This window comes from Aptenodytes patagonicus, chromosome 5, assembly GCF_965638725.1.
Source record: "Aptenodytes patagonicus chromosome 5, bAptPat1.pri.cur, whole genome shotgun sequence".
In the NCBI taxonomy this organism is placed as follows: Eukaryota; Metazoa; Chordata; class Aves; order Sphenisciformes; family Spheniscidae; genus Aptenodytes; species Aptenodytes patagonicus.
In genome coordinates this window covers 2,991,965-3,019,684 of record NC_134953.1, presented here as the reverse complement: position 1 = coordinate 3,019,684, position 27,720 = coordinate 2,991,965, and the positions used below count along the sequence as shown (strand labels likewise).

At 38.2% G+C, this 27,720-nt stretch overlaps 1 protein-coding gene across 4 annotated transcripts in view; it reads left to right on the top strand.

Moving 5' to 3' along the window:
* NRG3 (neuregulin 3) overlaps nt 1-27,720 on the top strand; it is a 427,079-nt gene that overhangs the window by 392,900 nt on the left and 6,459 nt on the right. For 3 of the 4 annotated variants that reach the window (XM_076338348.1, XM_076338347.1, XM_076338346.1), the window contains 4 exons: nt 6,875-6,977; nt 12,160-12,286; nt 15,727-15,854; nt 24,973-25,143. In XM_076338348.1, the coding sequence (XP_076194463.1) occupies nt 6,875-6,977; nt 12,160-12,286; nt 15,727-15,854; nt 24,973-25,143 (529 nt within the window). The remainder of the gene's footprint in view (nt 1-6,874; nt 6,978-12,159; nt 12,287-15,726; nt 15,855-24,972; nt 25,144-27,720) is intronic. The other variant, XM_076338349.1, reaches the window with a different exon arrangement.

Here is a 27,720-nt window from a genome sequence, read left to right as displayed (position 1 = left end):
ATTAATTTTTGAATGAGATTTCACCTTTCACTCACCGACCTAAAATAGCTGGTTGAGAGCTCAGGGTTAGAGCACATACCTTTGCATCCCTTCTCATGATGAGTCTATAACATTATACTTAATTCATTGCTTCATTTTTAATATTCCATGCAAAACTAGTGCTAATGCAGCATTAATATTGTAGAATCAAGTACTCAAAATAGGTCAGTCTGGTTGAATACTCATCCCTTGCTTTTCTGCCTTCTGTGGATGCAGAAAATGATCTCACTAGTGTTAAATACCAGTAGTCAAACAATGTATATTATCGTGCAATTATAATATATAATGAGCTACATCTATTTCACTTTGCTCTCATTAAGATCCTTCTGCTGTGGATGTTCCACAAGTACAAGAAAATGTATTTTGTTAATCTTTGTTACAATCAGAATCATTGAACAGTTCTTCCCAAGAGAGAATCGCTATCGAAACTATGAAATGCTTTATGAACTTTTGCCAGCAGAAGTCAGCTTGCTCTCATTCCAGTTTGAAATGTGAATCTGTGCAATTAACCTTGACTCTGCCCTTTCTGTAAACGATAGCAGATACAAACTTCCGCTCCTAATTTGTGAACCCAAGTGTTTTGAAGCCCTTTTAAAAGGGAAATTCTACCCAGACAAGCAAAAGCTGAAGGAAGAAAACTCAGTGTCTAATAAAGGTAGCTGAGAGTTAGAATAAAACATGATATTTTATGTGAAGTAATGCATATGCTGTTAAAGATGTTGGAACAGAATTATCTGGGGCACGTTTATCTATTTTATGTATTGCATAGACTTCATTCCTGTAGCGGTTAGTATGTTTATATTAAATTTTATCACATTAATCACTGAAATGGAAGAGGCAATATTATCCTTATGGTTACAGAAAGAACAAGGATCTTGACTTAGCCAAGGTCAAAGAAGAACTTTGCGAACTGTGGCAGTTCAACTGTTAAACTGTTCTGCCTTAGCACAAGCTACAGCATATGGCAGTGAATCTGTACAGTAGGTTTTTGCAAGTGAAAGAACAGAGAAAACTCTTGGGAGAGTTGGAAGTCTGATGCTGAGGCAATCACAGATTTTGTGGAACATGCAGGCTTTTTTTCTTCTCTTCATGAAAATTTAGAATGCCTTATATAGCTCAGCACTTGTCACACGTAAATCTAAGTATATTGAGAAATACGCTTTAGCTACTCTCTTGCCTTTTAACTTATGGAAATCTGTATTTTATTGGAAATCTTGACGTTGTGTATGGGGTTTCCATGTATTGGGGTTTCCAAACCCCATGTATGGGGTTTCCTCTGTTGTTGTATATGGGACTCTGAGGAGGACACCGATACGAGTGTAAGTGGCAAATGATACTATTGAGGTTCACCTCAGTAGCGAGGTTCTGGCTCTGCAGGACGTTCCAATACAGTACGGCATGCGAAGAGGTGCGTCAGAAAATGCACGGGCAGGGAATGAACGGAAATGAAAACAGCGCGTGGCAGTGAGGTTACAGCGGAGGTGGCAGCGCCCGCTTCGCTGCACCTGCATGGCTTAGTTTTTGCATGGGGACAAAAAGAAACCCTGCTGCCTTCATGCCGTCTTGTAATTTATTGAGGAAAAGCTGGTTTTATGTTCTATCCATTAGGCCACGCTTCCTCTGTTAACTCTTAAATGGCAGGGATTGAGAAAAAGGTGAAGAAGAACATCTCTGAATTTTCTGGTGAAAAATAAGTCATAGAATTATTTTCATAAAGTTGGCATTTATTGATGGGAGAAAGTACATGGAAAGCAAGTGTTTGCCATGAATACCGATGACAAGATACTGGGCTTTCCCTATTTATTCTATAGCATGTTGTTACTTGCGGCAAATGCAGAGCGGGTCCATTTAGGGGAGGGGAATGAGGAACTTAAGGGAATGCTGAATGCTGTTAGGGTTTGGCGCGCTTTTCGGGCTGGGAGTAAAAACTTCAGCAGAAAAATTAATTTGCACATTTATTTGTATTTTTTTTCTTTATAGAGCAAAGCTTAAGTAATGCATTTGTATGCTAAATGTCGTAATTTCTCAGTTGGCTCAGTTTGAATATTCAATAATTATTCTCTCTGATGCTTGTGACCATATTGAGATTTTATTCAAGAGCCATTGAAATAAGCACCACGAGGGGGAAAGCTACTATTTTTGTTTTGTTACCGTTTTGCTTAGGCCACATGCACGGTGCTGTTCTTCATCTTTGAAATACCTTTCAAAGATATTTCTGTGAATTCAGAAAATACACAATAGAACTAGAGGATCCAGTGATTTTGGCTGGTAATGATATTGTGGATTTAGGAGCTAACAAAGCCTAACATAATCTGTTTTAATTAACTGAATTATTTTTTCTGAGTAATATGGTTAGAAACATACGTGATTGTTTCTCAAGGACCTTATACCAGTGTTCTTCCTTTTATAATAAAGTCACAAAGAGGCGGCAAGTTTCAGCTTATTTACACAACAAAACTACCATATCCTTTAGAAGTAACAATCGTGAAAAAAATGTGTCTACCCTACACTTTTTAATCCTCTAAAGACTTGTGTGTATGCTTCAGTGGGTCTTTCCACACGCATAGAGCAGACAGATGACAGCCTTTAAGAGAAAATTTTAAAGAGCAAGAGAATAAAAAAACCCAAAACCTTAGTACCTGGAATATGGCATGTACTTTTTTTTAGTAACAGACAGGTGAAATGTGACTGTGATGTGTGTGCTGGAAGAAACTTTGCTTCTGTGGGTGACCAGTAGTCATTTTGTGTTTCATAATGGTAGCAAATGTATGAGATAAGCTCAGAAAAAGGAGCACTTAGGGCACGAGAAGTTTACATTCAGTGGGGTGACGTGACAGAGGTGAAGGGAGAAGACAAGTGAAGACAATATCGTAGCAGGAATGAAAATAAGAAGGAATCAATAGCATAAATAAAAATGCGCTAGGCATGTACCAGCGCACACAATGAATGGGGACTTGAATATGGGAACCTCGCCTTTCAACAGGCTTCATGTCCCATGTGAGTTTGTCTCATCTTTATGTTCTGGAAAGATCTTTCTCTCCATAATTTTTGTTAAAGAAAATAGTCTGCATCTGAACAGTTATTGTTATTTTTCAGCGCTGTGGTCTGTGGCTGTATTTCTGTTGGTATAGGTTACGTATTTCGTATAATTTGAATGCTTGGTGGAATTTGTGTTCTGTAGTCTTAACTCCTCAGATGGATTATCCAGGAATATCCATGGCAGTTTATATTTTGAGTTTTAGCTGAAATATTTTCTTGGCTGCTCATTAAATGAGGAGTCCTCTCCCTAGAGTATTTATTTCAATAGAATGTAATTAAGGTGATTTACTTCAGAAGGAATATATGAATATATGTGGATAAAGAAAGACTTATCATAATTTCAGTCACACTTTAGATTACCTTGGGAAATTTGTTTCAATATGTAAATACGTGTATGCACAAGTTGATGCACTTCTTCAACTAAGGAGAAGGAATTTTCAGTTATTCTCTTTTCTACGCGTTGAATTTCTACAGCTTTCTGTTCTGTGAGAGCAAAAGTGCTTTGCAGCACCCAGCTGTAGCCTTCTGCCTTATTTAAAGGCCCTATTCAAGTACACCTTGGCTAGAGAGGATCTCAGCTGTGCTATATGTGTTTAGAGCAATAGTGAGGTTAAATCAGGGCAACAATGAGGAGACCTTCAAAGTTTGCACAGAGAGACAGATTACATTCCTATCAGTAAGAAGGTGGGGTTTTTTTAAAAAGCCAATGTGGAAGATCAGAGAATGGAAAAATGCTTCACTGATTATATTTTAAGATGTTGGAGACAAAAAATGGTGGAGTTCAATACATAAATAAAGACTTAAAGTATATAAAAAAAAGAACAAAGGTGTCTAAGAAATGGAGTCAAGTTAATCAATAAGTAGTTCTTTAAATATGCACTGTACAAAATAAACAAAAAGGAAAGAAAGCATTGATCACCATGTGTTGAAAGCTAGTGACAGGGATTAATCTGACTACACAAAAAACTTAAATCTTCACATAGTTGTTTGAGCAAGATAATATTGTCCAGTCTCTAAAGTGCTTTTATCTTGGTAAGAGGTATTCTAAAGCATCTTCAACAAGACAGTGATAGCTATTCAGGACTGACAAAAGACCATAGCTGCATTAAACTCACCGTTTTCCAAAAAAATAACAAAAGGAAAAAAAAAGAAGCTATTTAATGAGGACTTAGGTTGAAAGAAAAGCAAAATTAAGCCTGTTTGCACACGTTACTTAAATCAATTTCTTTTAATAAATAGATTTTTTTTAAATTATATGCAATGTTTGAATGAAATTACAGTTCATAAGTATGTATGTTTTAGTTGTGGTCTTAGGCAGTAGGTGCTGAAATTGGTATTCAGGCAGAATAGATTAACAATTGCTGAACTGAACAATTCTTTAACTGTTTGCAGTGTGATCCACCACAAGGTAAGAATTCAAAATCTGTGAGATTAGTCCTTTGTGTACTGCAGTGGAAATGGAAGGTGGATAATTGTGTTTACACAGGCTAGTAAAAACAAACAAAACAAAAAAAGAAACTAAAACTGTCTAGATCCAAAGTTTATACGTGCCAATGAGGAATGAGCCTAAAGCTCTACTGGAATCAGTTTTACTACAGTGTTATCAGGATTTCCTATTGAATTACAACCTTTCTGGATATATTTTAGACATGTAAAAAGTGTAAGTTACTATATTTACTTCTTTTTATTTTTAAGGCAATATTTTAAAAAGTATAACTTTTAGAATTTCAAAATTAAATGAGAGAAAGAAGTCAACAGGAGCTGAGGACATTTTGCATATTAGAAATGGCTTCTGAATCACCGTGGTGTTCTTTGAGTGAGCAAGTAAAGAAGTAATTAAGAAATAAAGATTTGGTACTCGTAATTTTATTTAAAATAGCTTATGAAAAGGGGCTGGGACTTTTACAGAAGACAAACGACTGTATTTAAGATTCCAAATGTTTAGTAACAGCACTGTGATACTAATTCTCAAGAAATTAACAATTAGTACTGATTAGGAATCTGTACATAGTCTTCAGTCACTATAACACCAGATAGTATTTGACTGAATTTCCAGTTAGGTGTAGATTTTTTTCAGTATTTGCCTAGATTCACCTTGATGCTGTCCTACAGTATTTTATTCTTACGAACCTGAGACTTACGAACCTGGAACTGGGAGTTACTGTCACCTACTTGACATAATGTGTCTGGTATCCACATTGATGGGGGTTTTCCACTGAAGATCAACAACCTAGAAAGGAAATGTAGGTTTGTCAGTGTACAGTGCTTTTACTGTGCTTTGATATTCCTACATGTTGGTTTTCTACCTAAAATATATGAATGAAAATACTGTTTTGTATGTTGCATGTTTGGATCTTAAAAAATAACAATCTGGTTTAACCCCAGCCAGCAACTAAGCCCCACCCAGCCGCTCGCTCACTCCCCCGTGGTGGGATGGGGGAGAGAATCGGAAGGGTAAAAGTGAGAAAACTCGTGGGTTGAGATCAAGACAGTTTAATAGGGAAAGCAAAAGCCGCGCAGGCAAGCAAAGCAAAACAAGGCATTCATTCACTGCTTCCCATGGGCAGGCAGGTGCTCAGCCATCCCCAGGAAAGCAGGGCTCCATCACGCCTAACGGTGACTTGGGAAGACAAACGCCATCGCTCCCAACGTCCCCCCTTCCTCCTTCTTCCCCCAGCTTTCTGTGCTGAGCGTGACGCCATATGGTGTGGGATATCCCTTGGGTCAGGTGGGGTCAGCTGTCCCGGCCGTGTCCCCTCCCAGCTTCTTGTGCCCCCCCAGCCTGCTCGCTGGTGGGGTGGGGTGAGGAGCAGAAAAGGCCTTGACTGTGTGTCAGCACTGCTCAGCAACAACTAAAACACCCCTGTGTTATCAACACTGTTTCCAGCCCAAATCCAAAACACAGCCCCGTACCAGCTACTGGAAAGAAAATTAACTCTACCCCAGCCAAAACCAGCACAGTGTGTTAGCACTTTGGACTAGAGAAGTAGCTGAAATAATAAAAATAAAATGTAACGCTTAAGGAGCTGTTGAATTCAGTGTGTGAAACTCCAGTTGCCTATCAGTTTGTCTGCTGTCATGAATGAGTGTTTTCTCTTGTTTTCTTAGCTTTTTTCTTTTTTTTACTTTCATTCTGTTCCTGTTTTAATTAGAAGATTATGAGATTTATTAAGGAAATTTCTTTTAAAAAAGTAGACTCCCATGAAAGCAGTATCTGGTGCATTGTAGCATAGTAGTCATTGGGTTCCATCCAAGTTGATTGAATTAATTTTTTGCTGTGGTATGTTGTACGAAGCTTCAAGTACAAGGAATGACATGGGAGTAAGGCATTGTAACCACCATTCAATCAATAAAAATCTTACATTTTTGGGGGAGCTAAAAAATAACTCCGAATCTTGCGGGACCTTCTGAGAGCTCTGATGGGTCTTGCGTTAAGCCAGAAAAACTCCATGATTGTAGGGCTTTTTATCGTATTGACAGTAGAAGCTTTCTAAAAAAGCTGAAAGATAGCATGTAGGGCAGAGAAAATACTAAACGATCCTGATTTTTATTATTATGTATCACTCGGTGTGTATTGGAACCATTTTCTAAAACTTTCCTAAGAGGCCACGACTCTGTGAACCTTATCGAGATGAGAGGTTCAGAGAAGCATCCATTCTGTTGAGGAATCGGCCAGCCCAGACCTCCAAATCTCTCGTATCTGTCCATCATTAGTGAAACCATGATGTGCTGAAATCCACTTTTGGCAAGTATTGTTTTCTGATGCTTTCATAATTCTCAATTTTGCTGTTCACAGAGAGCGAAGAAGTGTACCAGCGCCAGGTGCTGTCTATTTCCTGTATCGTCTTTGGCATAGTCGTAGTGGGCATGCTTTGTGCAGCGTTCTACTTCAAAACAAAGTAAGAGCCTTCGTCTAGCGTGTTTGTTATTTAGCTTCTGTCCTTTTTACGGCTTTACAATCCTTCAATTTGTCCCCTCCTTTTGAAGCTATCGTTATCTCTGGACAGGCTAGAACAGTTCCCCATGGCTACACTTTCTTAAGTCAAGAAAGAAAAAAAGTAAACAGGAGTAGTATGTGTTCTTGTTTCTATTTTCTGATATCAGGAAAGAAGAGATTGTGTCCTTTCCAGTTTGGGGGGGGGGGGGGTGTGTGACAATAATAATTTTGTGTCTTTTACTATCAGTGCAATAATCACTTTCCTCTTTTGAAAATAAAAGTTTAAACACACCATCTCCTTTTTGCATTTTCATTGCATATCCCTGAATGTCCCTTTTGTTTCTGTACGCTGAGAACAAAGGTAAAGTTAGAAATGCAGAAAGAGACAGGTTCTCTGCAGATATCTGTAACCTGTAGCTAACAGTTGTAAACTGCTGATGTAGATGCATAACTGAGTATCTGTAATGCACAAGCACATGGAACTATCCAAGTATGGTGGAATCATCTGTACTAAACTATTTTCAAGTGAAATACTTTCCACTCTATTCTTTATCTTCCCAACTAAACATGATTTTATAATATTTATTGTTATGTGTGTAATTTGAGTTGCAAAAACCTCATAGCGATTACATGACATGCTTATCAGTGCCACTGTATCTATAAATACGTTCTGTATGGTTGTCATCCCTCATTCCTGTTTCAGCTGGAGCTAATGAGAGAACACATATCAATATAAATAGTACCTGCATGAGGTTAGTCATGGTGGCTGAGCATCAAAAATGTGGAGGTTTGCACTATTTAAAAGTTTGGATGCTTATCTGAATCCCCCTTTTTAGAATTTATTTTAATGGGTAGGAAATCTGATGAAGGCTACTTTTTATTAAAAAAAAAAAAAGAAATGTTTTGACATTTCTATCAGGAAAAAAAAAAAGGAAGTTGGAAAAATCACCAGATCTTTTTTTATTCTTTTTCGTCCCCCCAAACTTCAGGGGTAGTTTGTGCATGATTTGAGTGAAGATTTGAGTTCATTCATGTTTCATCTAAACACACCTACCTGTTCTAACGTCTTGAGGGATTTCATTTAATTGTTCTTTGGACCTGGAGTATGACAGTGGTGCTAGCTGGGAGGATGCTGTGGCAGGACAGTTCCTCTCTGCAAACTCCTTGGTTGTGAGCGGAGACAGCCATTTTGCCACTGCGTTAGAAATGTTGTTACGCATTTTAGATCTGCAGAAGAAAGAAAGAGAATAAGGTGTTCCTGTTCTTCCTGGAAAGGCTTGGGGGTTTTGCTGATGAAGAGAGATTCAGAAAAGGCAGAATGGGGTTGTCAGTTGGAAGAACAGGCAGTCAACACTGAGCACAGCGTGAATAAAACGTCCCTCTGCTATTCAGCTGTGCCCCTCTGGGTTTTGCACTGTTGTAGGGAGCGGTGGAGAGCTGGGTTGGAACAGCCTTCCAAATACCATGACTTTGATGAGGTCCTGGGGAGAGCTATGTCTAAAAATAACGAGTAGAAATAATGCTTCAGCGATGAACTCACGAGACAATAGTGCTTCATATCTCGGTGTTGGGTTTGGTTTTTTATCTGCATTATGAAAATGATAGTTAAGAGTTACTGGGAAGAGTTGAAGTGTGCTTATGCCAGATTCTGGGAACTGAAGTTTGAAGAGCAATGGGAAAATGAGCGCCTCCGATTCAGTCAAGAGGTCTTATCAAATATATGAAACACAGTAGTGGTGAGATACTAATCAACCCCTAACTCCCTGTCTGTGGCTCCATCTGGCAAACTGTCCAAAAAGTAAATACGAGTGTCTAGACTAGGTTGCATAGAGGCCCCATAAACCAGTATCGTAACTGTGACATTGGCCTGTGTCTAAGGGTGGAAACACCAACAAATTTAAACTGCCTCAACCTTTATCATGTGTTAGATTTTAGTCAACAGATTTTTAGGAGCTTCTTCGTCAGGCAGATGGGTCTTGATCATGCTTAAGAGTTATCAAAGCATTCCTCCTGCATGGGGGATAATCCTTGGGTTTAATTTGATGTATCAAGAATTTAAAATACTGCTGACAGCTACAGAAGCTCTGAATGGTGCACCCTTCCAGAGAAAAGTTTCCATGACGACTCTGACCCTGACTTTCTTAGTCTGACAATTGTATAATACCTGCTGCTGGAAGTATGCACTTCCCTATGCACCATTAAATTAAAAGTCCTTCTTTAAAATAAATTGAATCTGAGGACGTTTAGAACTACAATTAAACACTGTGCCCTTCCAATTATTCCTTTTAGGGTAATCAAGAAAGTGCTGTAAGTGTTAGCAACAGAGGGAGAGTACAGTAATGGGCTGCTCTTTATGGCTTAGACTTTTAATAGATGACTAGTGACTTTATTTCTTGCTGAAGTAACAACATTTTATTGCCAAATATCTCTAAAGTAGAACACATAAGGCCCATTTGTTTTGAAAACAAAATTTATAAAATAAATATATTAATTGGTGAGTAACTTTGAATTATTAATAGTTTCTAGTTTTATAACTGTGCATCCTATAGTTTGGCAAAATGAATATGCATAAACCTAATATTAATGTTAGGTAGCATGATTATAAAAGGAAATTAATTATTAGATTGTTTCTCTCGGTAAATTACCTTCAGCAATCTCAATTGTAAATGTTGAAGTTTGCAGCAGTGAGGCTGAATATTCCAGTTTACTTACATGTATTTATAGATGTAGAAACAACTCTAAACCCAGGTTTTCTAAATAAATCCAAATTAGAGTTCCAAAAATTTGTAATTTTCTTTGTTATTTTCCTGATTAAATTCTAAGAACGTTGTATGTATAGGAGAGATTCCCAAAGTCTGATGCTGTGATCATGTTTCGCTGTCATTGTTCAGACTTTATATGAAATCTCCACTCAAAAAACAGTCATCAAAAAAGACTGGATGTTCCATAACCATTTTGGAGACCAACATGCAGGTGGCTGGCTTTCCAGTAGGGCATGCAGAGATATATATGCTTATTGCCTTGGTGTATGTAATCTACCTGGTCAGAAAGTAATTATTCATACGAACTAGAGTTGCTTTTATGAATTTCCCCTGGAATTTTATGAGAAGCTAGAGAGTTCATTTTGACATTTTACAAATTAAATTATTCAATTTCATTGGTTTAAAAAATGAGTAGATATCAAAAATGTTTTTACAAGAGATGTTTCCAAATCAGCTAATTAATTTAATTTGACACTATAATCCTTCAGATTATATATCTATTCAGATTATTCTGATATTAACTTTACAAGTTGTTTTGGCTAAGGAAGAATTTTGAAAGTTTAATAAGTTTTTGTGCTTGAGAAATTATTTCCTCACCCACCCATATTCATAAATCTTACTAATTATGAGCTCCTAGCTATACTCAAAACATGCCATTCATATTTGTAACATGCTTACAATGTGAATTCATTCTTTTTCATTTGCCATGCTGTTTCAAAATAGGGTGTAAATAGAAAGCATAAGAGATACTTACAGAGTCCGATATTTATTATAGTTTATGACCTGTATTCGGGAAACGTGCTATAACAAGTACCTACTTCTAAGCAGGTGCTTACAGCTTGTTCAATTTAAGCAAATGCTTAAATTGTGCAATGCTGAATCAGAACTAAGGGACTCAACGGCAGAGGAAATCCCGTATATTTATTTTACGATATTAAAAACTATATTATTAAAATGGAATATCTGAACCGTGATACTTCTCACTGCTTTCTTTCATATTAAGGGAAGTTGTCCTTTCTCACAGTTTCCCCCCTTGATGACTTCAGTAAGTCATTTTCCTCTGGTTTCTTACACTTTTCTGCACTAGACACAGACTGCACTGAAAGAAGTTAAAATGGCCTTTATACTTCATTTGGCGTCAAATTCATTGGCCTGAGTCAAGTAAGATGCTATCAAACTCGATGATGTCACAAGGCTTTCAGCAGCAAAATCACCAGAAATTTTTTCAAAATATTGCTGAAGGTTCTTTGCTAAAATTTCAAATTTCAGTATAGAAAGACTATATTTCCTTTATTTCTTATCGACACTTCCCTGAAATCACTTCCTTCTGAAATTTGGCTCCGCACCAATTGCTGTCCAAAAGCTGCTGGTGGCATAACGAAGTGCTGCTGCTGCTGACGAGCCCTTGACCTTGCTGGACGGTTTCCAGGGCCTTTGTAGGTTTGCTGCTGGAGATGCATCTGCTGGGGAGAAAAAGGAAGAAGGGACGGAAGGAAAGAAAGAATTAAAATAGTATTGTGGAGTTATTTCTCGTGATCATTTAAAACGGATAGTCTCGGACAATGTAGCTTATCAAAAAATGGAGACTGATAAAAGACCTTAAATATATTTTGCTAACAGTTTTTGCCCAGCTGAGATATCTGTTTGCAGAAGGTAAAAGAAATATTTAAAATAAAGTTTGCTGCCTATATCCTCAGTCATGTACAGAACTTTAAAACTCAGTTTGCCAATATAGTGTGGCAGAAACAGAAAGCCTTTATTAATGGTGCAGTTACCTCCGGAATATTGCAAGTGATTCATCTAGTGGTATTCCTAGCTCTGACATAGTGAATCATAGTATAATATGTCAAAAACACAGCCTCAGATACGGTACTGATGGTTTTTTTCCAGGTTTAAGCATGTAAGCAAAAGCTGGTCTATACAAGATACTGGGTTATAGGTCAACTCTAATCAGCTGCTAGCAGAAATCTTTCATTCTTCAACACTTTTTATAGCCAACAGGGGCTAATGCCTGCTGTATTTGCCAAAATCTTTGTTCCAAATCAGAGCAAAATGCTTTTTTAATATTCAGGCCTACTTGCAAGCTATTGTTAAATATGTAATAGATGATCTTACAAAATTCTGCACTAAAACAACTGGCATGCTATTATAGTAGTCTGAGAATAGAAGATATTTTAAACAGAAGAGCTCTTTTTTTCCTTTCTTAAGCCTCGCCAGAAAATGACCACTGCGTTGAAATATTAGACACTAGTGAATTAGCTCAGCTGGTTAATCTAATACGGTGAAGTTTTGAACAAAGGGAACCATGGCTATAAAAATATCATGGCTATAGTAGAAGATCAAACTACCTCTTTCTTCCATGAATTTTATTTCTCTCTGCAGGAAACAAACAAAGCAAATTCATGAACAGCTGAAAGAAACACAGAATAGGAAAACCTACAGCCTAAATGCTTCCAGCATGATGGCAAAGTCAGAGTGTATGGCACAAAGCCGAGTCCAGCTGCAAAATGTAAGTAATCCTGCCAGCTACAACGCTTAATAGCCTGGCTGAGTTCCTGCTGCTGATGGCAGCACATCGCCGTGTTGCTATTAGCATCTGAGCAATGGGAACAAGAATTCTCACCTCTTTCATAAAATGTTTTCTGTCAGGCCTGTTAATGGAAAACACCAAGCAGGGATTTTTTTCTCATTTCAGTGGATCCTGGTACATTTTGTTCATGTAATAGACCTTGGTGAGCCCCCTAGCTCTGCATCCAGCAGCACTGGAAATTACTATTATTGTTTCCAGCAATACCTTAGCTGCTATGTACGGTTTATAGGTGAAGTAGGGGTCCTTGATCTTAAGTGATTTCAAGTCTTCCAATAATTAATGAACCTGCATGAAAAAATGTGGAGATTTGTCACAGTTGATTCAGAGTAAATTCAAAATCTAGAACTAAATTTACACATGTAAACTAGTGCCCAAGGGAAGACTGTGCGGATGGTCTCATTTTTCCTGGGTCTTCAGTGAAAGGGATTTTTGATACCAGAAAGAGGTTAGTTTGTTCAAATTAAATTTGAAATTTATTTAGTCATTTTCTGTATGTAGTTACATGTAGGTTAATACAATCCCACAATCATGAAATACGTAAAGCGTATTTGAAATAAGGAACTTGAGGGCGACCGATTTATTTAGCCCTGGCTGCAAGGTATTTTCCAATGCATGTCATTCTCTTCGCCGTGGACATACTCATTTAGCGCTGTCTTATTTTGAACAAAGTCTTTGGAACAACTGAGAAGGATCCTGGTAGCAATGTAATCGGAAATTGTAAAAGATGTATTGAAGCCTTTCTAAATGCTGAACTCTCTTAAAAAAAAAAAAAAGTATCTTAGATTTGCTTAAGGGGCTGACGACCTTATTTGCCAGATTCCATCAAAATAATGGGAGTTTAGCAAAAGTGAGCACTCCTGCCCGCTTAGCCACAGATGTCTCAACTCCTGGTTTACATCCAATTAATGTAGAAATAAGGATAAGCCCTTTTAACCAATTCAGAGTAAGCAGAGCCTCCATGCTATGACAGAGGAGTTGTCAGAGCATTGCTTGTGTTCACTAAAAGTCTTGTTTTATAGGAGCATCGCTGTGGTCATGACATGCTTTGTGGTTCAGGAAAAATACGCTATTTCAAGAAGGAAGGTAGCTCCACTACATCGACATAATCACAGTTTAGGGAACCTTGTACAATTCTTTGTTTCACTTTCAGTTCATTCAGTCATATATTCCTTCTAGCCCCTAAAAAAAAGCTGTTGGGAGTGTTGTTGGGTTGTAACGATGGCAACAAAAGGAAAAGTTGTGAAGAGCTTTTGTGATCCTTTTGTTCTAACATATAAAGTAGGTCTTGGTTAACGCTAAGAATATGTTCTTTGCCTTTTTCTCACTGTAATTCAGTGCAATATTTTGTCAACCCATCATCATGATGAACAGTTTGATGTCTTCGGAGCAGCTGACAAACACATCAACAAGCTTTATTTAAGTCTTTTTCTTTTGCCATGACAATAGCCGTAATGGCTGAAGTAGCAGTTTGTAGATTCCAGATATTAGAGATTAAAAACCATTATTATTATTATTTACTATTTTAATCCAAATTTGCTTTTCAGCTTTTAATGCTGTTCAGACTGGCATTATCAGTGCTGGTAATTAACACACCGTTTTCTTGTTCTTGTGGCTGCTTGCAGGCAGCTGTTTTCTCCTTGCCATTAATGCATTTTCCCTCTGGGAGCAAAGATACTAAGGAAGAAAAACAGAATGACCTCGTGCGGGATGTAGCGTAACAGTGCAGGGTAATAATGGTTTCTATTGTTAGCAAGATTTTAGTGCAGGAATGCATGCAGGCAGTTCATTAAATATTTACAAAACTTGGCAGATTGAAGGGGGAAAAAAAGGGCAGGGGGTATGGCGAGGCAGCAGAAAAGAACTTTGAAATGGTATTTCGCAGGAATGGCTGAATGGCTCCCCGTCAGAGACCAGAGGTCTGCCCCGGGCGTATCTGCTGGGTATTTCGCACAACAGAAAGAGGGAGAAGAGCATTAGAGAAAAATTTGAAGATCTGTTATTTTATCTGTAGAAATCAGTCATAAGAAGTCTGAGTAGGATGGACTAAAATTGCATGTAACCCATTTTTAAACGAGTAATCTTGTATGACTTTCCTTTTTGATTTTGCTGAAGTCTGGGGAAATGTCGATAAGAATAAGTGAGAATCAGAAAATAATTCTGTATTTTTAAGGAGTTATTGGTCTTTTGTTAGACAACAAAATAATTATGAAAAAGAACTGTACTTTAAAAGAAATCTTACTATCTTCTCCACGAATGTTTATGCTCTTGTATCATAGCATGGCATTTTTTACCACCGTGATTTTCTTTGTATTATTATTGTTTGAATTGTGTTTTCTTTCTAAAATATTTAATCATGTAATAGCTTCCACGATACCAGTTTATTGTAAAGATAACATGGATATCTAGGTATCTAGTACTAAAAATACAAACTCAATACAGAAAGAAATGGATTAAAGAAAAATCAACCAATTAGTTTTAGTGCAGGTCATTGTAATGCAACATGAAAAATCCGCAAAGTGCAGTATTTTTCGTACCCGAGTGGAAATGTGGGTTAACCTCTCATATCTCTGAGATATTGCCCAGTAACCACTAACAACATTGATTCTTCTTCCAAGCCAAAATGCAGCTTTTTTTATACTTTGACTTTCTGGCTCCATTCAGGATCAGAGACACAATTTTTGCTGAACTTCCAGTTGAATCGCAAAGCAAGAAGAAGAAAAGCTGTTCTTGTTGATGTCCGGTGTCTCCCTGTGTGCCCAGAGACTGCCCTACGCCTACAACTGTCGCAAGAAGAATTATGTTTACGCTGTTCTTACTAGCATAGATACTCCCAGGTCAAAAGTTTCAGGCTTGTTCAGAAGGGATATCTGGCTCTACGGATAGGATTCAAATGTTTCTCTTACGTATCTGATGATAGAGATGCTGTTTCAGTTTGGTTTTCATAGTTACGCGTGCTGATAAAAGCAGTGTTTGACTGAAATCACCGAAGGACCCAAGAAGGTGCTGACCGTCCTCTGAGATGTGTTTCGTGATCTCAGTCTCTGCACGGACAGCCACAAAAACAAGCTTTTGTTCAAAGGAATCAGTGTTCCCTATCATTATGGGCAGATCAGTCAGTAATTTTGCTGCTAATGCAGGTATCAGCATTTTGGTGTGGAGAAGGTAATGGGGATAATGAGTACCGGTGCTTTCCGCTATGTAAACAATAGTGAGTGAATGTATTACTTGCAATGCCTGATTTTATTTCAAAAATGCATTAGAGCACTTCTTACCCCACTCCGATACGAATTCTGATTGAATAGCATCAACAATGTACTTTGCCTTTTATATATTAACTAATTTTATTCTCTGTGCCACAGTATTCAAAAACAGACAGGCATCCTGGGCCTATTTTGGACAAAGTTATGGAGTCTAGTTTTTCAGGCCCTCAGTCTTTCCCAGAGGCCTTGTCTCCCGACAGAGGAACCCAGCCCATCAAGCAACATAGGTAAGCAAACGGCCGTCTGATGGGAGATCTGGCAGGCTGCTGAGGGGTGTCGTTGAACCGGTGATATGTGTGCAGGATTATTGTGCGCTGTGACTAGGAGAGATGCTGAATGATACGGTACCAGCAGAGCCTCAGCCGACTTATTAAGCAGATGTCCAAGCATTTTCTTAGCTGCAGACATAAAAGGCAATAACAATGCTCACCGAATTTATCTCTGTTTTGTGAAAGTCCTAGAGGAAGCATTTAAAGACACCATCCAAGCTGTAGACACAGACCAGTGAATGAAACAACCATAGTTTGAGAAACCATTAAAAACAAGACTTTCCCAATCGATGTTCACGAAGTTAATGACTCATTTGCTGCGGAAAGACATGGTTGCAAACTTCCAGCCTTTCTCACTGTTTCTTTAAACAAATAATACTTGAAATGAATAATGACTTATTTATGAACACATGGTGGCCTTTGAAAACTCGTCTTTAAAAAGTTTGGATGGTTGTTTCCAAGAGGAAAAAAAGAGGAAAGTCACCCATCACTGGATGGCATTTGGATTAGAATTCTGCTTATAGTCTTTTTGGATTAAAAAGAGTGCAGATGCTTCATTATGGGACTAGAAAGCAAACTCACGTATGGTATAAGCAACAGTGTTGGTGGAATGGCAGTGGTAACGTCTGGTCCAGAGCACACTGAGAACAAAGGCTGAGAAAAATGAGTTCAGAATTTTTTTAGCTAGATAATCTGGAGGGGAAGACTTATTTATTAAAAGGATGATTTTTTAAAATTACTAAAAAAAAAAGTCTGGGATCGCGTGAGGTTATGGTCTAGCTTCTGTAGTATTTGGTGCATTTTCATTGCAGTCCCCAGTCAGCTACATCTTCCTTCTCTTTTGAATGAATCATTTGCTTAACCTACCAAAGTGCAGCATATGAGCCAGGAAGGGATATTTGGGTCCTATCTACTTTTACCTTACTTAAGCCTGTAATTTGGCATGAAAAAGTAATGCCAACTGTCACGTCAGATCCATTTCTTAGGGCTTAAAGCCTAGAATGCTTTCCACTGAAGTTCTGGGGGGAATTTTATCTCCATTTAGTCAAAAGGTGAAGTTCAGAAAAAACACAGTGACATTCCCTTACCTTTAATAACGTGATTGCAATATCCAAGTTTGAAATGTTTTAGGTGCTGTGCCATGACATTACCTAAGCTTAAAAACGTGGAAATTAATACAGACTGAAAATATTTCTTCTGTTTATGAACATCACTTAAAATAAAAGCTGAATGACTCTCTGGACTCCCTGTTTTCCATAGGGAAATTACAGAATAAGGCACACTGAATTTACAGTGAACTAATGCAGAATCCCAGATTGCTCATTTTAACACCTTTGCACACAAAATCTCTCTTTCCCAGGGGGGAAAAAAAACCCCAAACAATAAACAAACCCAAAAAAACAAACAACAGTCATCTTATTTGCAGATGTCAAGCATCGGACTATCTTAAGAGTCTTTGCTTCAGAACTGTTTTAAGATGTGGAATGACTAGCTTAATTTATAAATAATTCTTTTTGTAGTTTTATAACTTAAGATTTATTATATAAGGCCCTTCCTTTATAAAACATGCAACAGATTTGAACATTTAAGACTTATAAGGCTGTCTTTAATTTATGCACCATGTGATGGCTTCCTGATTTACTGGGTTTCTTTAGTTTCTAAGTAGTGTTCAATATGGCCAAATGAGGAAACTTCTTTTTTTACTGGGATACATTTTGTCCTAAATATCCCTTCATTTCATTCCAAACCTGACGTGAGCCTGGAAAAATTGCAGCAGCTCTGCAGGTTCTCTGTTTTATGCTGCTGTTAAACTGTATTACTGCTTTGTTTCTGCTTGCTACGGAAGTATTTTGATCTGCGTCCAGACCTGTTTGCTGGTGTTTTCAAGGGCACTAATGATGGGAGATTATTTCTTAAAATCAGGAGCTGTCTGTTTCCAGTTCCTAAACCCAATACAATTTTGGCCTGGCAGTAAGATTATCGAGATGGAAAATCATTTGGGGTTGCTGAAATTTGACTGACAGAGATCACCTAGTTATTTCACTCAGATTACTAGGTAATAGCAATTTTCTGTCTCTGCCAACCTTAGCTGCATGCAAAGAATTACTGCAGAGGTTGAACTGAAAATTTGAATCTCCACTGAATCTTAGTCCTAAAATATTTCACCTGTATTATGCACTGTTATTATGGTAGAAGAATTTTACATCATCTGCTTGCGTATGTAGAACAACTCTTAGTACTGTCAGAACTGGAAAGTAACAAATGCGTTGAATCAGTAAACTTCCTGTAAAGTATACAATGTGCTCAAAAATTCATCTTGGATTATGTGTTGGTTTTAGTAAGAAGAAAACCCATGCTGTCTTAATTTCTAACAGATAGAAACAAATTAGAGTTTTGTTAATTATGGGATTGAGTTGTGATCCCTTTGAATAGCAGTTTTCTTGGTAATTAGTCATCCTGACTTTCATTCATTGATTCAGTCATCATTGATTTTAGAGGGATTCCTTTCAGAGAATACCGTGTTGAAAGCCAAATGCAGAGGCTTTCAGCCTAGAGCAGTTGTATTGTCTTACAAAAATGCCAAAAGAGGATAAACTTACTTTAAAATGTTAAATAATTCGTGTTTGCATTTTAATGAACTTTCAACACCATGAAAACCACGGTAAAAACAATTTTTTTTATTTAGTAAGCATTTTACTCTTTCTGCTCCCAATATAATTGATTCAGTTTAAATTAAGAGTACGGTTATTCTGTAAATAAGGCTATTGAATTTCAAAGAACAAGTATTGATAAACTAAAGCAACTAAGAAAGTAAAGGCAGAGGAAGCCTGAAAGGGAGAAAGTATAAGGAATCTGATACTTTCCCAAGGAAAGAACATAGTTTTCTGGAGAAATTCACTAAAAAAGAATGCCTAAAAGGAATGGGGTATAGGGGAAGAAACAAACAATATCACAGAGGGCAAGAAGTCATGCTTGAAGTCAACATTTCCAGGAATCATTGAGAGTTAAGAATTACTGGTAATACTGAAAGCAATCAATTGTTCTTGCTGTATAAACAAGAAGAGTACTATACAGAAAGAAGCAAAGCTGATGGTGGGACAGAGATGATACATGAAGCAGTTAGGGCAATCCTGAATGAATATATTTCATTTTTCAGTTTGGATCATTATTTGAGGACGAAGGTTGAATGGGAATAGAACCAAATGTATTAAAATAGACATTACTACAGTCAAAGTGGAAGTAAAATGCAGAAATCAAAGCCCTCAAGTCAAGATGGTCTGGTTAATCTTGATCAAAGAAGTCTGGAAGGAGAACTGGCTCATGAAATTTCAAGTCTGGTAGCAAAATCTATCAAAATGGGAGCCGTGCCACGTGATGATGGAATAGCAAATGTCAAATATTTAGGGAGAGGAAAAATTTATGGCAGAAACTGAAGACCTGTTATGTTGAATTAGTCAAGGCTTTAGGACAAATGCGGGGGAAGCAGATTCTTTGGATAGATGCATAAAAGGCTAAAAATTATCATGAGGTTTACCAGCAGCAGTTCCTGCAACACTACACTGATGACTTTCTTTGTATTTGGTGTAGGTGAGCTAGGTCTCAGCACAGCCTCAGGCAACGTTTGATTTGTTGTCACATGTGTCTAATGCCTTTAATGGGAGAAAGTAGAGAGAGGCAGAAAAACTATAATGCAGATACACAGAGGTGGTTAAAAGGGAGACAGTAAGGAGTTACGTTGAGAAGGTAAGTGCTGGGCTGAAGACATTCACCAGTAGAGCACTAATGGAGGTCTCAAAGAATTAGTCACCGTTGGGGACAAATTTTGTTTAATGCTTTTGTGCATGACTTTGACGCAAAAAAGTTGGAACATACTGAAAAAAATTAGTTAAAAGATAGACTCAGTATAGATAAGGATCTAGATATAAACAATGACTTGAATAACTTTGAAGAGTGGCATAACAGAGGTGGATTGAAGCTCAGCAGTACTAAATACAAGGTCAGGCATTTGGGAACTAATAACAAAATTTAAGAAACAAATGAGGAAGAAAAGGTTCAGTATATACTACTTGGTCAAAGGATAACCAAGTCACAAAGTGATGCAGCTGTGCAAAAGGTAAACGGGATGAGAGGAAGTATTAATCCAGACATTTCCATCAGAAAGTCAGAAACATTAAAACCACTTCATGAGACACTGTTGTCACTTCATTTGAATATAGCAGGAGAATGCACCACGATTATCTCACCTGGTTAAAATGGCCTGCTGATTACTACGGACTCAGATTGCATTCATGAGCTAACATGAGGAATGAATAATCTGTGTTCCATAGGAAGTGTTAGACAGTCTGTCTCGTTTCAGTCTTCAGTTCAGAAGACTGAAAAGAGTATATGACTGCTGCTTATAAATACATCAGAGAAAGCATAATGAGAAGCAGGCGGCCTATTTAAAATGAAGGAGTATGGTGGCACATATGACAAATAGATGTATACTCACCATAAATAATTTTAAACTGAAAAGAAGCCTCAAAGTTTTCAATATAGAACAACTTTCTGGAGTAGTAGCCTGGTTCTCATTGTAGTTTTAGGATGGAGGTTGATCAATGCACTACAGGGAGTGTATGATGAAGTTATGGCAGATGGTTAAGCTCAGTCCCACTGAAGTACCTTCGAATGCTCTGTTCCCTTTTCCTATTGTATGTATCTATCCTCTGGAAACCGGGATGGTGACCAGATGATATAGGTAGTGTTGAAGGATTTATGTAGAGTTGCAAAGTCCCTGATCATCCCTGGCACATGCTATATTCCTGAATACGTGAATATACAATGGAAGCAACAATGCTCCCATTTCAGAAATCAAGAGTAGATTTGTAGGTATAGGCTGGCTGCTGGAAGGCTTCTCCTGCATATGTGGAGGGAGAAAGTTTTGCAAACAGCAGGCTACAGTCCCACTCCATCACCTGGGCTGAGAACCTGACCAGCTGTAACGGTTCGTAAACACGAGCTAGGAAACGCAGGGCATCGTGCCATTGTAGATTAGGTATTTCCCTAGACAGTAATGGTGTACTGAGACAGTGCGTGATTACTTTGCAAAGACACGGGAAAAGAGTGATGTTTAAATGCTTGGGATACAAGGCGCTATAGAGAAAAAAGGGATAAAACTGTTAAGTTCCGTTCTCTCATGCCATGGCTATTTTGGCATAATAATCTCCTTACAATCTTAGTATTATTTTAATCACATCCAGCTTTGTTGAAGTCCCAAACATTATGTTAACTTTCTCGCTTTGGAGAGCCAAGGCTCCAACAGAGACGTGCTCATTGTGTGTCATCTCGTTCTTGTAAACAGTCTAACAAAAGGGCTTCGTGATACAGCGTTGTTATTGTTGCATGGTATTTATTGAGAGATGCTGATGTTCTCAGGTATAACAGACCCTTTTTATTAAAACTGAAAATTGGTTGAAAGTCTGAATAGTTGATCTGTACAAATGTTAGCAGTAGATTGCCTAACTTAGCCTAAACGTGCGGCTCCTAGGGAACATCAGAAGACGCTGTCTATCTGGCAGCTAGCTCTGTCATTGGGGTGTCTATTTACTGTTTCTGTCCTGCAAGGACAAAACCCATGTCTTCAACACTAATGTTTGCATCTCGTGACCAGTGGGTAATGTAATATATATTACATATATAGTATGTAATATAATATGCCTCTCTCTATAGTTTTTGCAGGTTCAGAGCCAGAGTATTTACAATCAATTTTAGAACTTTCCTTCCTCCCTCAACTTTGCATCTTTCTTTTCATGAATTACAATCATGAAAAAAGGGGAAAGAACAAGTAAAATAGATATACACGCAACCATGGTTATAAGCACTATTTCTGTAGCTCCACTGTGCTTATTAAACGAGAAGGGGAGGGTTGGGATCTAAAGTTTTAACACTTTAATTGTCATCTTCTTGTTAATGCTTTTCATGTTCCTGTTGACAAAGTTACTTCTGAATGTGTTCATAATGTGATGTATAACCAATTTTGTTTAGTAATTAACTAAAAAGTAGTACAGGAGGATTCCCAGAGTTACTGTAAATTCACTGCAAGTCTTCTCCTCTTCATGAACACGGTTAACTGCACTTGGGAGTTGTGTTATGTGCCTTGAGAAGAGAATACTCCACCTGCTGAGACAGACTTTGTTTTTACTCGGTTGCTCAACCTAAAGAAAATTTTCACGCAAAAACAATTTGCAACAATGAATCCCAAGTTCTTAATTAACTTTAGAGATGCTTGAACTGCTTCTTTCAAACCATTAATTCATCAGAATGTATTTATCCCTAGTTTATGCATTACTTGTGAACCAGTTCAAGCATACTCTGATTTTTGTTACTCTGGAGTAATTGATTAATAGATTTTAAAGACATATCTGCCACAGCTTTCCTCATTGGTCTGTTTTGTTGAACAGCTCAGTTATGTGGGCTGGTTTCTTTTACCCAGTTAGACTGGAGTACCGGGAGGAAGAAACCGTAATGGTGGCTAAAGGAGGATAAATTGCCTGAAGAACTCCGAAAGGCATTGTTTGCTTCAGAGAGAGGAACGCTTCACGTGAGCAATAGAGCAGGAGCCTGAGAAGGACTGTATTAACAATTTTGGAGGAAGAGTAGGCTGACGTTCATGGCAGTTTTGTGAAAAAGGAAAAACTTTATTATGCTGGAGTTACTTTTTCATCGAACTTTTAACAAAAAGTGTTACTATCTTGTCTTTGGTGCTTCAGAAATGAGCGTTATCATGCAGCTTGCTTGCAGCTGCACTGTCTGTAAATATTTCCTGCTCCTTCTTAGTGAATTTGTCTTGTCCATGACCACAAATGACCTTTGTTCACTTTCCCCTCCGTTTTTTCTGTCAGAAGTGTTGAAAGAACCTCACATGAGCAACAAATAAGCTCTGTCGGTGCTGGAGCTGCTGTGATTGCAGGAAGATGTTGGCATGTGCCAGATCCCTTCCCTCTAACCAGCCCACGCACCTTTAGCAGCCTGTAGCGTCTAGCGTTCGATGTAGCAAGGGGAGTTTCAGTGCGAGGTGAAGGCAGTACAGATAGGGCATTTATATGCCTCTTTGCCGCAGGCTACGCCAGTTATCTCAGGTACACCTGTATGGGTTGCAATTACAGCTATCACAAAAGCAGAGCTTTTGTGAATTTGCATGTGCATGTTACCAGATGGGAGACCCTGTGCTCTCATCCAACAAGGAAGATGTGCGAGGGCATCAAACCAACCACAATTAAGCAATGCCTTTCTAGTTTCAAATATTTGCGATCAGTCTAAAGTCTGTTAAGTTAATCAGTTTGTTGACTTTTCTAGTACATTGATGAATATACTGCAATCAATAAAAACCCCTGAAATTCATTATCCATCACAAATTATTCATTCAGCTGCATCTTTTAAGATCCCCTGCTGTAATAATCTCAGACTCTCCTGAGCAGAAATTGCCAATTGTTTTGTGATGTGGTAGTGTTATTTTACAGGATATGAACTCTAACTCACAACTTGAACTCAGCCTTCGGAATTGAAACTTCAGGTTTTTTAAAAAAAGTTTTTCGCAGCCTCCTTAATAGCTGAGGAAAAATGTATTTAAGGAAGCATCAAAAATCCTTGAGGGAGTGCTATTGCTATGGATTATTGATCTTTCCAATTAAAAAGCACCAGGAAAGTAAAAGTGTGGAAGAGAACAGAGCGGAGACCGTGATGGAACACCGCTAGCCTGAGCAGTAGGATAGAGACTGTTGAATTCCTTTCTTATGTTTTGACTTTGGGGAGAAAAGGTCGGGTTTAATGGAAGTGTACGCTCCAAGAGAATTTGTCCAACGTAGTTGGTCCAAGCAAGAATTGCTTTGGGAGTAGATGTGGCCCTAACTATAAATAAAGTTCCCGCTAGGTATAAAATGCAGATTGCTTTTAAAGTCACATTATAATAGGAAAAGAGAAGCAAACTTATCAAAAGTCTTTTGCATAGCTGAATTGTATCAGAAGTTGAAATTATTCACCTAACCAAAAATAATGATTCTTAAAATTCATCTACAAAAGCTATATTAAAACATCATTAAGGATGTGACAGAATATTAGGTACTACATACGCATTTCTGAGACCCAGGAGATGTCAAGAGAAATAGGAGTAGCTGGAAAACGAATAGCCAGTCACACCGTGCAGTACGGTGACCTGTTAACAGTAGAAATAGGTTATGTCTTGCCTTAATTCTCTGTTCCCTTATTTTTGCATTAGCAACAGCTGAATTTATGGTTAATATACCAAAACTATGGATTCTAGACACCTTTTAATTCCTGCACGAAATGGAAAAAATCCATTCTCCTTTCGAAACAGTACAAAAATGTTGTTTACAAAAGCAATTTTCTAAAATAAGTGGAAAACTATTATTTGTTTTTATCACATTCAAGTTTGTACTATATTGCATAAAGAAACAACACAGTATTTATCTATGTATAAAGAAGAAAACAATCAATGTATATAAAACAAGAATAAAACAATATAGAAAAGAAATCTTGTTCAACGTGGAGAAAACTTGTGTCATAGATGATTTCTTCAAGAGGCAGTTCATAAGCTTCACTTATATTCTTCACTTACATTTTTTCCCAATTTAATGTATCAGGAAGCAGCACTCCGTAGGCTGATAGATGATACAGTGGGCTCTAAATCTAAGATACGATTTTGAGCTCAGCTGTAGGTATGATGGAGCTGTGCTGTTTACTTGTACTGTCTGAGGAGTCAACGCAATGTAGCAAGATTATGGTATGCAGCATGGAAAGAGAAGCAGCATCCTTCATCAAGTACAAGAAAACATTTAATATACCAGGCAATTATTTTCGTTCCTAGAAGAGAGGTGACGCATTAAAAACGGCATAAACAGCAGCTAACTTTGGATTATAGTACTGTATTTCCATAGAGAATTTCTACTGATGTCATAGACCGCCACAGCAAAGTTTATAGGAACAGTAATCCATGCGTTATTAATCCTGACTCTTTGCTTTGCAGAAGTTTACGCTTTTGCTGTGATAATTTTTACTGTACTCTTGGTGTTGTTCCTAGAAGTCTCTCTTCATGCTGCAGCCCAGGACAAAAAAGCGGGATGCTACATAGAAATGCCTTTCGGAGGACTCCTCCCTTACCTCGGGGTAGGTTCAATGGAATTACAGGACCAGCATATCAACAGCTAGAAGAGTCAAGGATCACAGACCAGGACACAATACCTTGTCACGGGTAAGCACTGACATAACGGAAGTGAGCCAGTGTTTGGGTGGCTGCTGTTACGTGGTTGATATGCTTTGCCATTACAGTCCTTCCAACTTTGTTGTAGTGTACTGTGGATCCAGGCTTTATAGTACTGAAAGCAGAAGAATGTTTTCAGCGTACTGGCTCTTTGAAGGTAATACGTTTTTATTTGGCTGGCTGCTCTTTTTAAGCCTTTCAAAGGAAGGAGTGATCAGAACAAACTGTAAGTGATTGGCAACATTCCTCTTCATAACTGATGCTTTTTCTAGTGGTGCCGTGATGTGCAGTTCTAGTAACTTTTGCATAGCATTTTCTTCTTCCATCAGCACTGGGCAAGTAAGAGAAAATAATTCAGAAGTCCCAACTTTCATGTTTTTTTAAATCAATCTATGTACATTGCAAAGTGTGTTTGCTGTAGACTGAAGACCAATCACTTCACACAGGTTTGTCTTTGAAAACGCACAAAGAATCCAATATTTTTCCTTTTTTAATTCAGCTTATTAGAATATTGAATGTGAGCTCCAGCTCTACATAAGGTCTGAATTTCGGAAGTGCTCCTGAGCACCTACAGCTGCCTTTGAAGTCTTTTGCAATTGCTGAGGTATTTTGCATAATATTTACATATCCCTATGGATTTCCAAAGACTCTCCAGAATCACTACAAACGCATTATGTGCAAAACTAGGAGCAATATCTGGAATAGAATAAAACAACACCAGTTTCATTTGGACACGTGTAAGTGACAACTAAGTGCAGCGAAGTGAGCAGTTACACTGCGAGAAGGCAGCTGCCCGTTTTGGTACCAGGCTGGCTTTATGAAGTGCAGAACTGAGGTCACCTGCGTGTTTAATTTTCCTCAGGGAAGAAAGGCGCTATTACCACTACCCACTCTGACGTCCTGGGAAACGACGGCCCCGAGTGCTGACCGAGAATAAGCGTCGTTACACGTGTGTGTCGTTGCACGTGTGGGCACACGCGCAGACACACATTCCCCCTGCGCCTCCCTCGCCACGCTTTCCAACCTGCAGCCCGATCGCCCGGTCCAGGGTACTCTGTGAGAGGGCGACTTGGCTCACTAGATGTTTTGTAGCTGAATCTACCTAACAAAGTTGGCCACAGTAATTAGGAAAGAGAGACCAAGAACAGGGCTTACCTAAGAAGGGAGAAAGCGAAGCGGCAAAAGGTTTGGGTGTCCGGTGACTTCTTCGAAATAGTACAAATTTGTCTCATACTTCTTTCGTTGTTACTATTTGCTGCTTCTAAGGAAAAACTTGTTTATTACTTCTTGCTATATTATTGTTTGTTTATAAGATAATGTGTGTATAATTCCTTTACGAAAATTGTGACTCCAAAGCCAACCCTTCCTGAAAGGGGCAGGCTAACAGCCTTCCCTCTTCAACAGCAGTGTCTTGCCACGCGGGCTCTGCCCATTCCTAGGTTGAGAAGTGAGGTAGAAACCAGCAAAGCTGTCTTGTTGGGTAGTTGTATTTACTCTTCTCTAGGAAATCAGTGTGTGATATTACAAGCATCATCTTGTACTGGCCTATATTTTAAATTTGCAGTTCTGCAAAAGGTTGATATTTGGACCAGACTGTGACCCCTTCTGGCCTCAATCCACTGAAGCACTTCGTCCACATTTTGTGCGCTAGGGATGTCTGTAGAATTACACCTTCCTAATATCGACTCTAACGATGGGACCTTTCTCTGAAGGAGTCCTCTGAGTGCCTCAACAGGTGGTGGTGTGACAGGGAGTCACGGCAGTCTGTGTATATCACGGATACCATACCAAAAGTCTTCAACTAGTACCCATGGAAATGAATTTTTAAAATGTCAATGTTAGGCGTGAAAACAAAAGCAATTCTTTGACCTTGTTTTATTACGATGTTTTACTGATGATGTTTTTTATGAAAATGAAGTATTTCAAGAGTGTAACAGAACTTTTTGCAAGTTATTTTGTGTTGCAGCAATGATACTTATATACAAAATATAAGTAAGCATCTTATTTCTGAACAGAAATAAAAAATAATTCACTAATTCTACTTTATGTGGAATTCTTCTAACTTAGGAAGAGGTTTCCCCAAAATCAGATGGCTTTTTACCATCTAAATATCTGCTAGTTTCATAGTGTCAGTATTCTCATTAGATTTCCAGCCCAAATGAAAAGTTCCCTTGTTCCCTGCAGAAGTTACGCTCCTTCCTTTCTTCTCCCTTTTCACCTCCATCTTCCCCTACAGGGATGCACAAATCAAAGTGGTTTATCTCCCTAATTCTGTGAGCCTTCTGAAGTTCATCCATCAGCAGCTCTGGCTGAAGTTTAGTCAGATTTTGTATGTTAATATTTGATGGAAAAGAGGCTAATTTACCTGATTAGTTTTTGTCTAGTCCTGTAAAAGTGCTCCAGTTCCCATCCCACATTGAGAAGGAAGCTTGTGCTGCCTCCAAGAAACACCAGATCTCATTATTTGCAACAGGATCCAATATTCGCAGAGTTTGAGTCAAATACAGCTAATACCAGTTATTTAATCAGTATGCTACTTGAAGGAGTAGAAAAACCTGCTTGAAATGA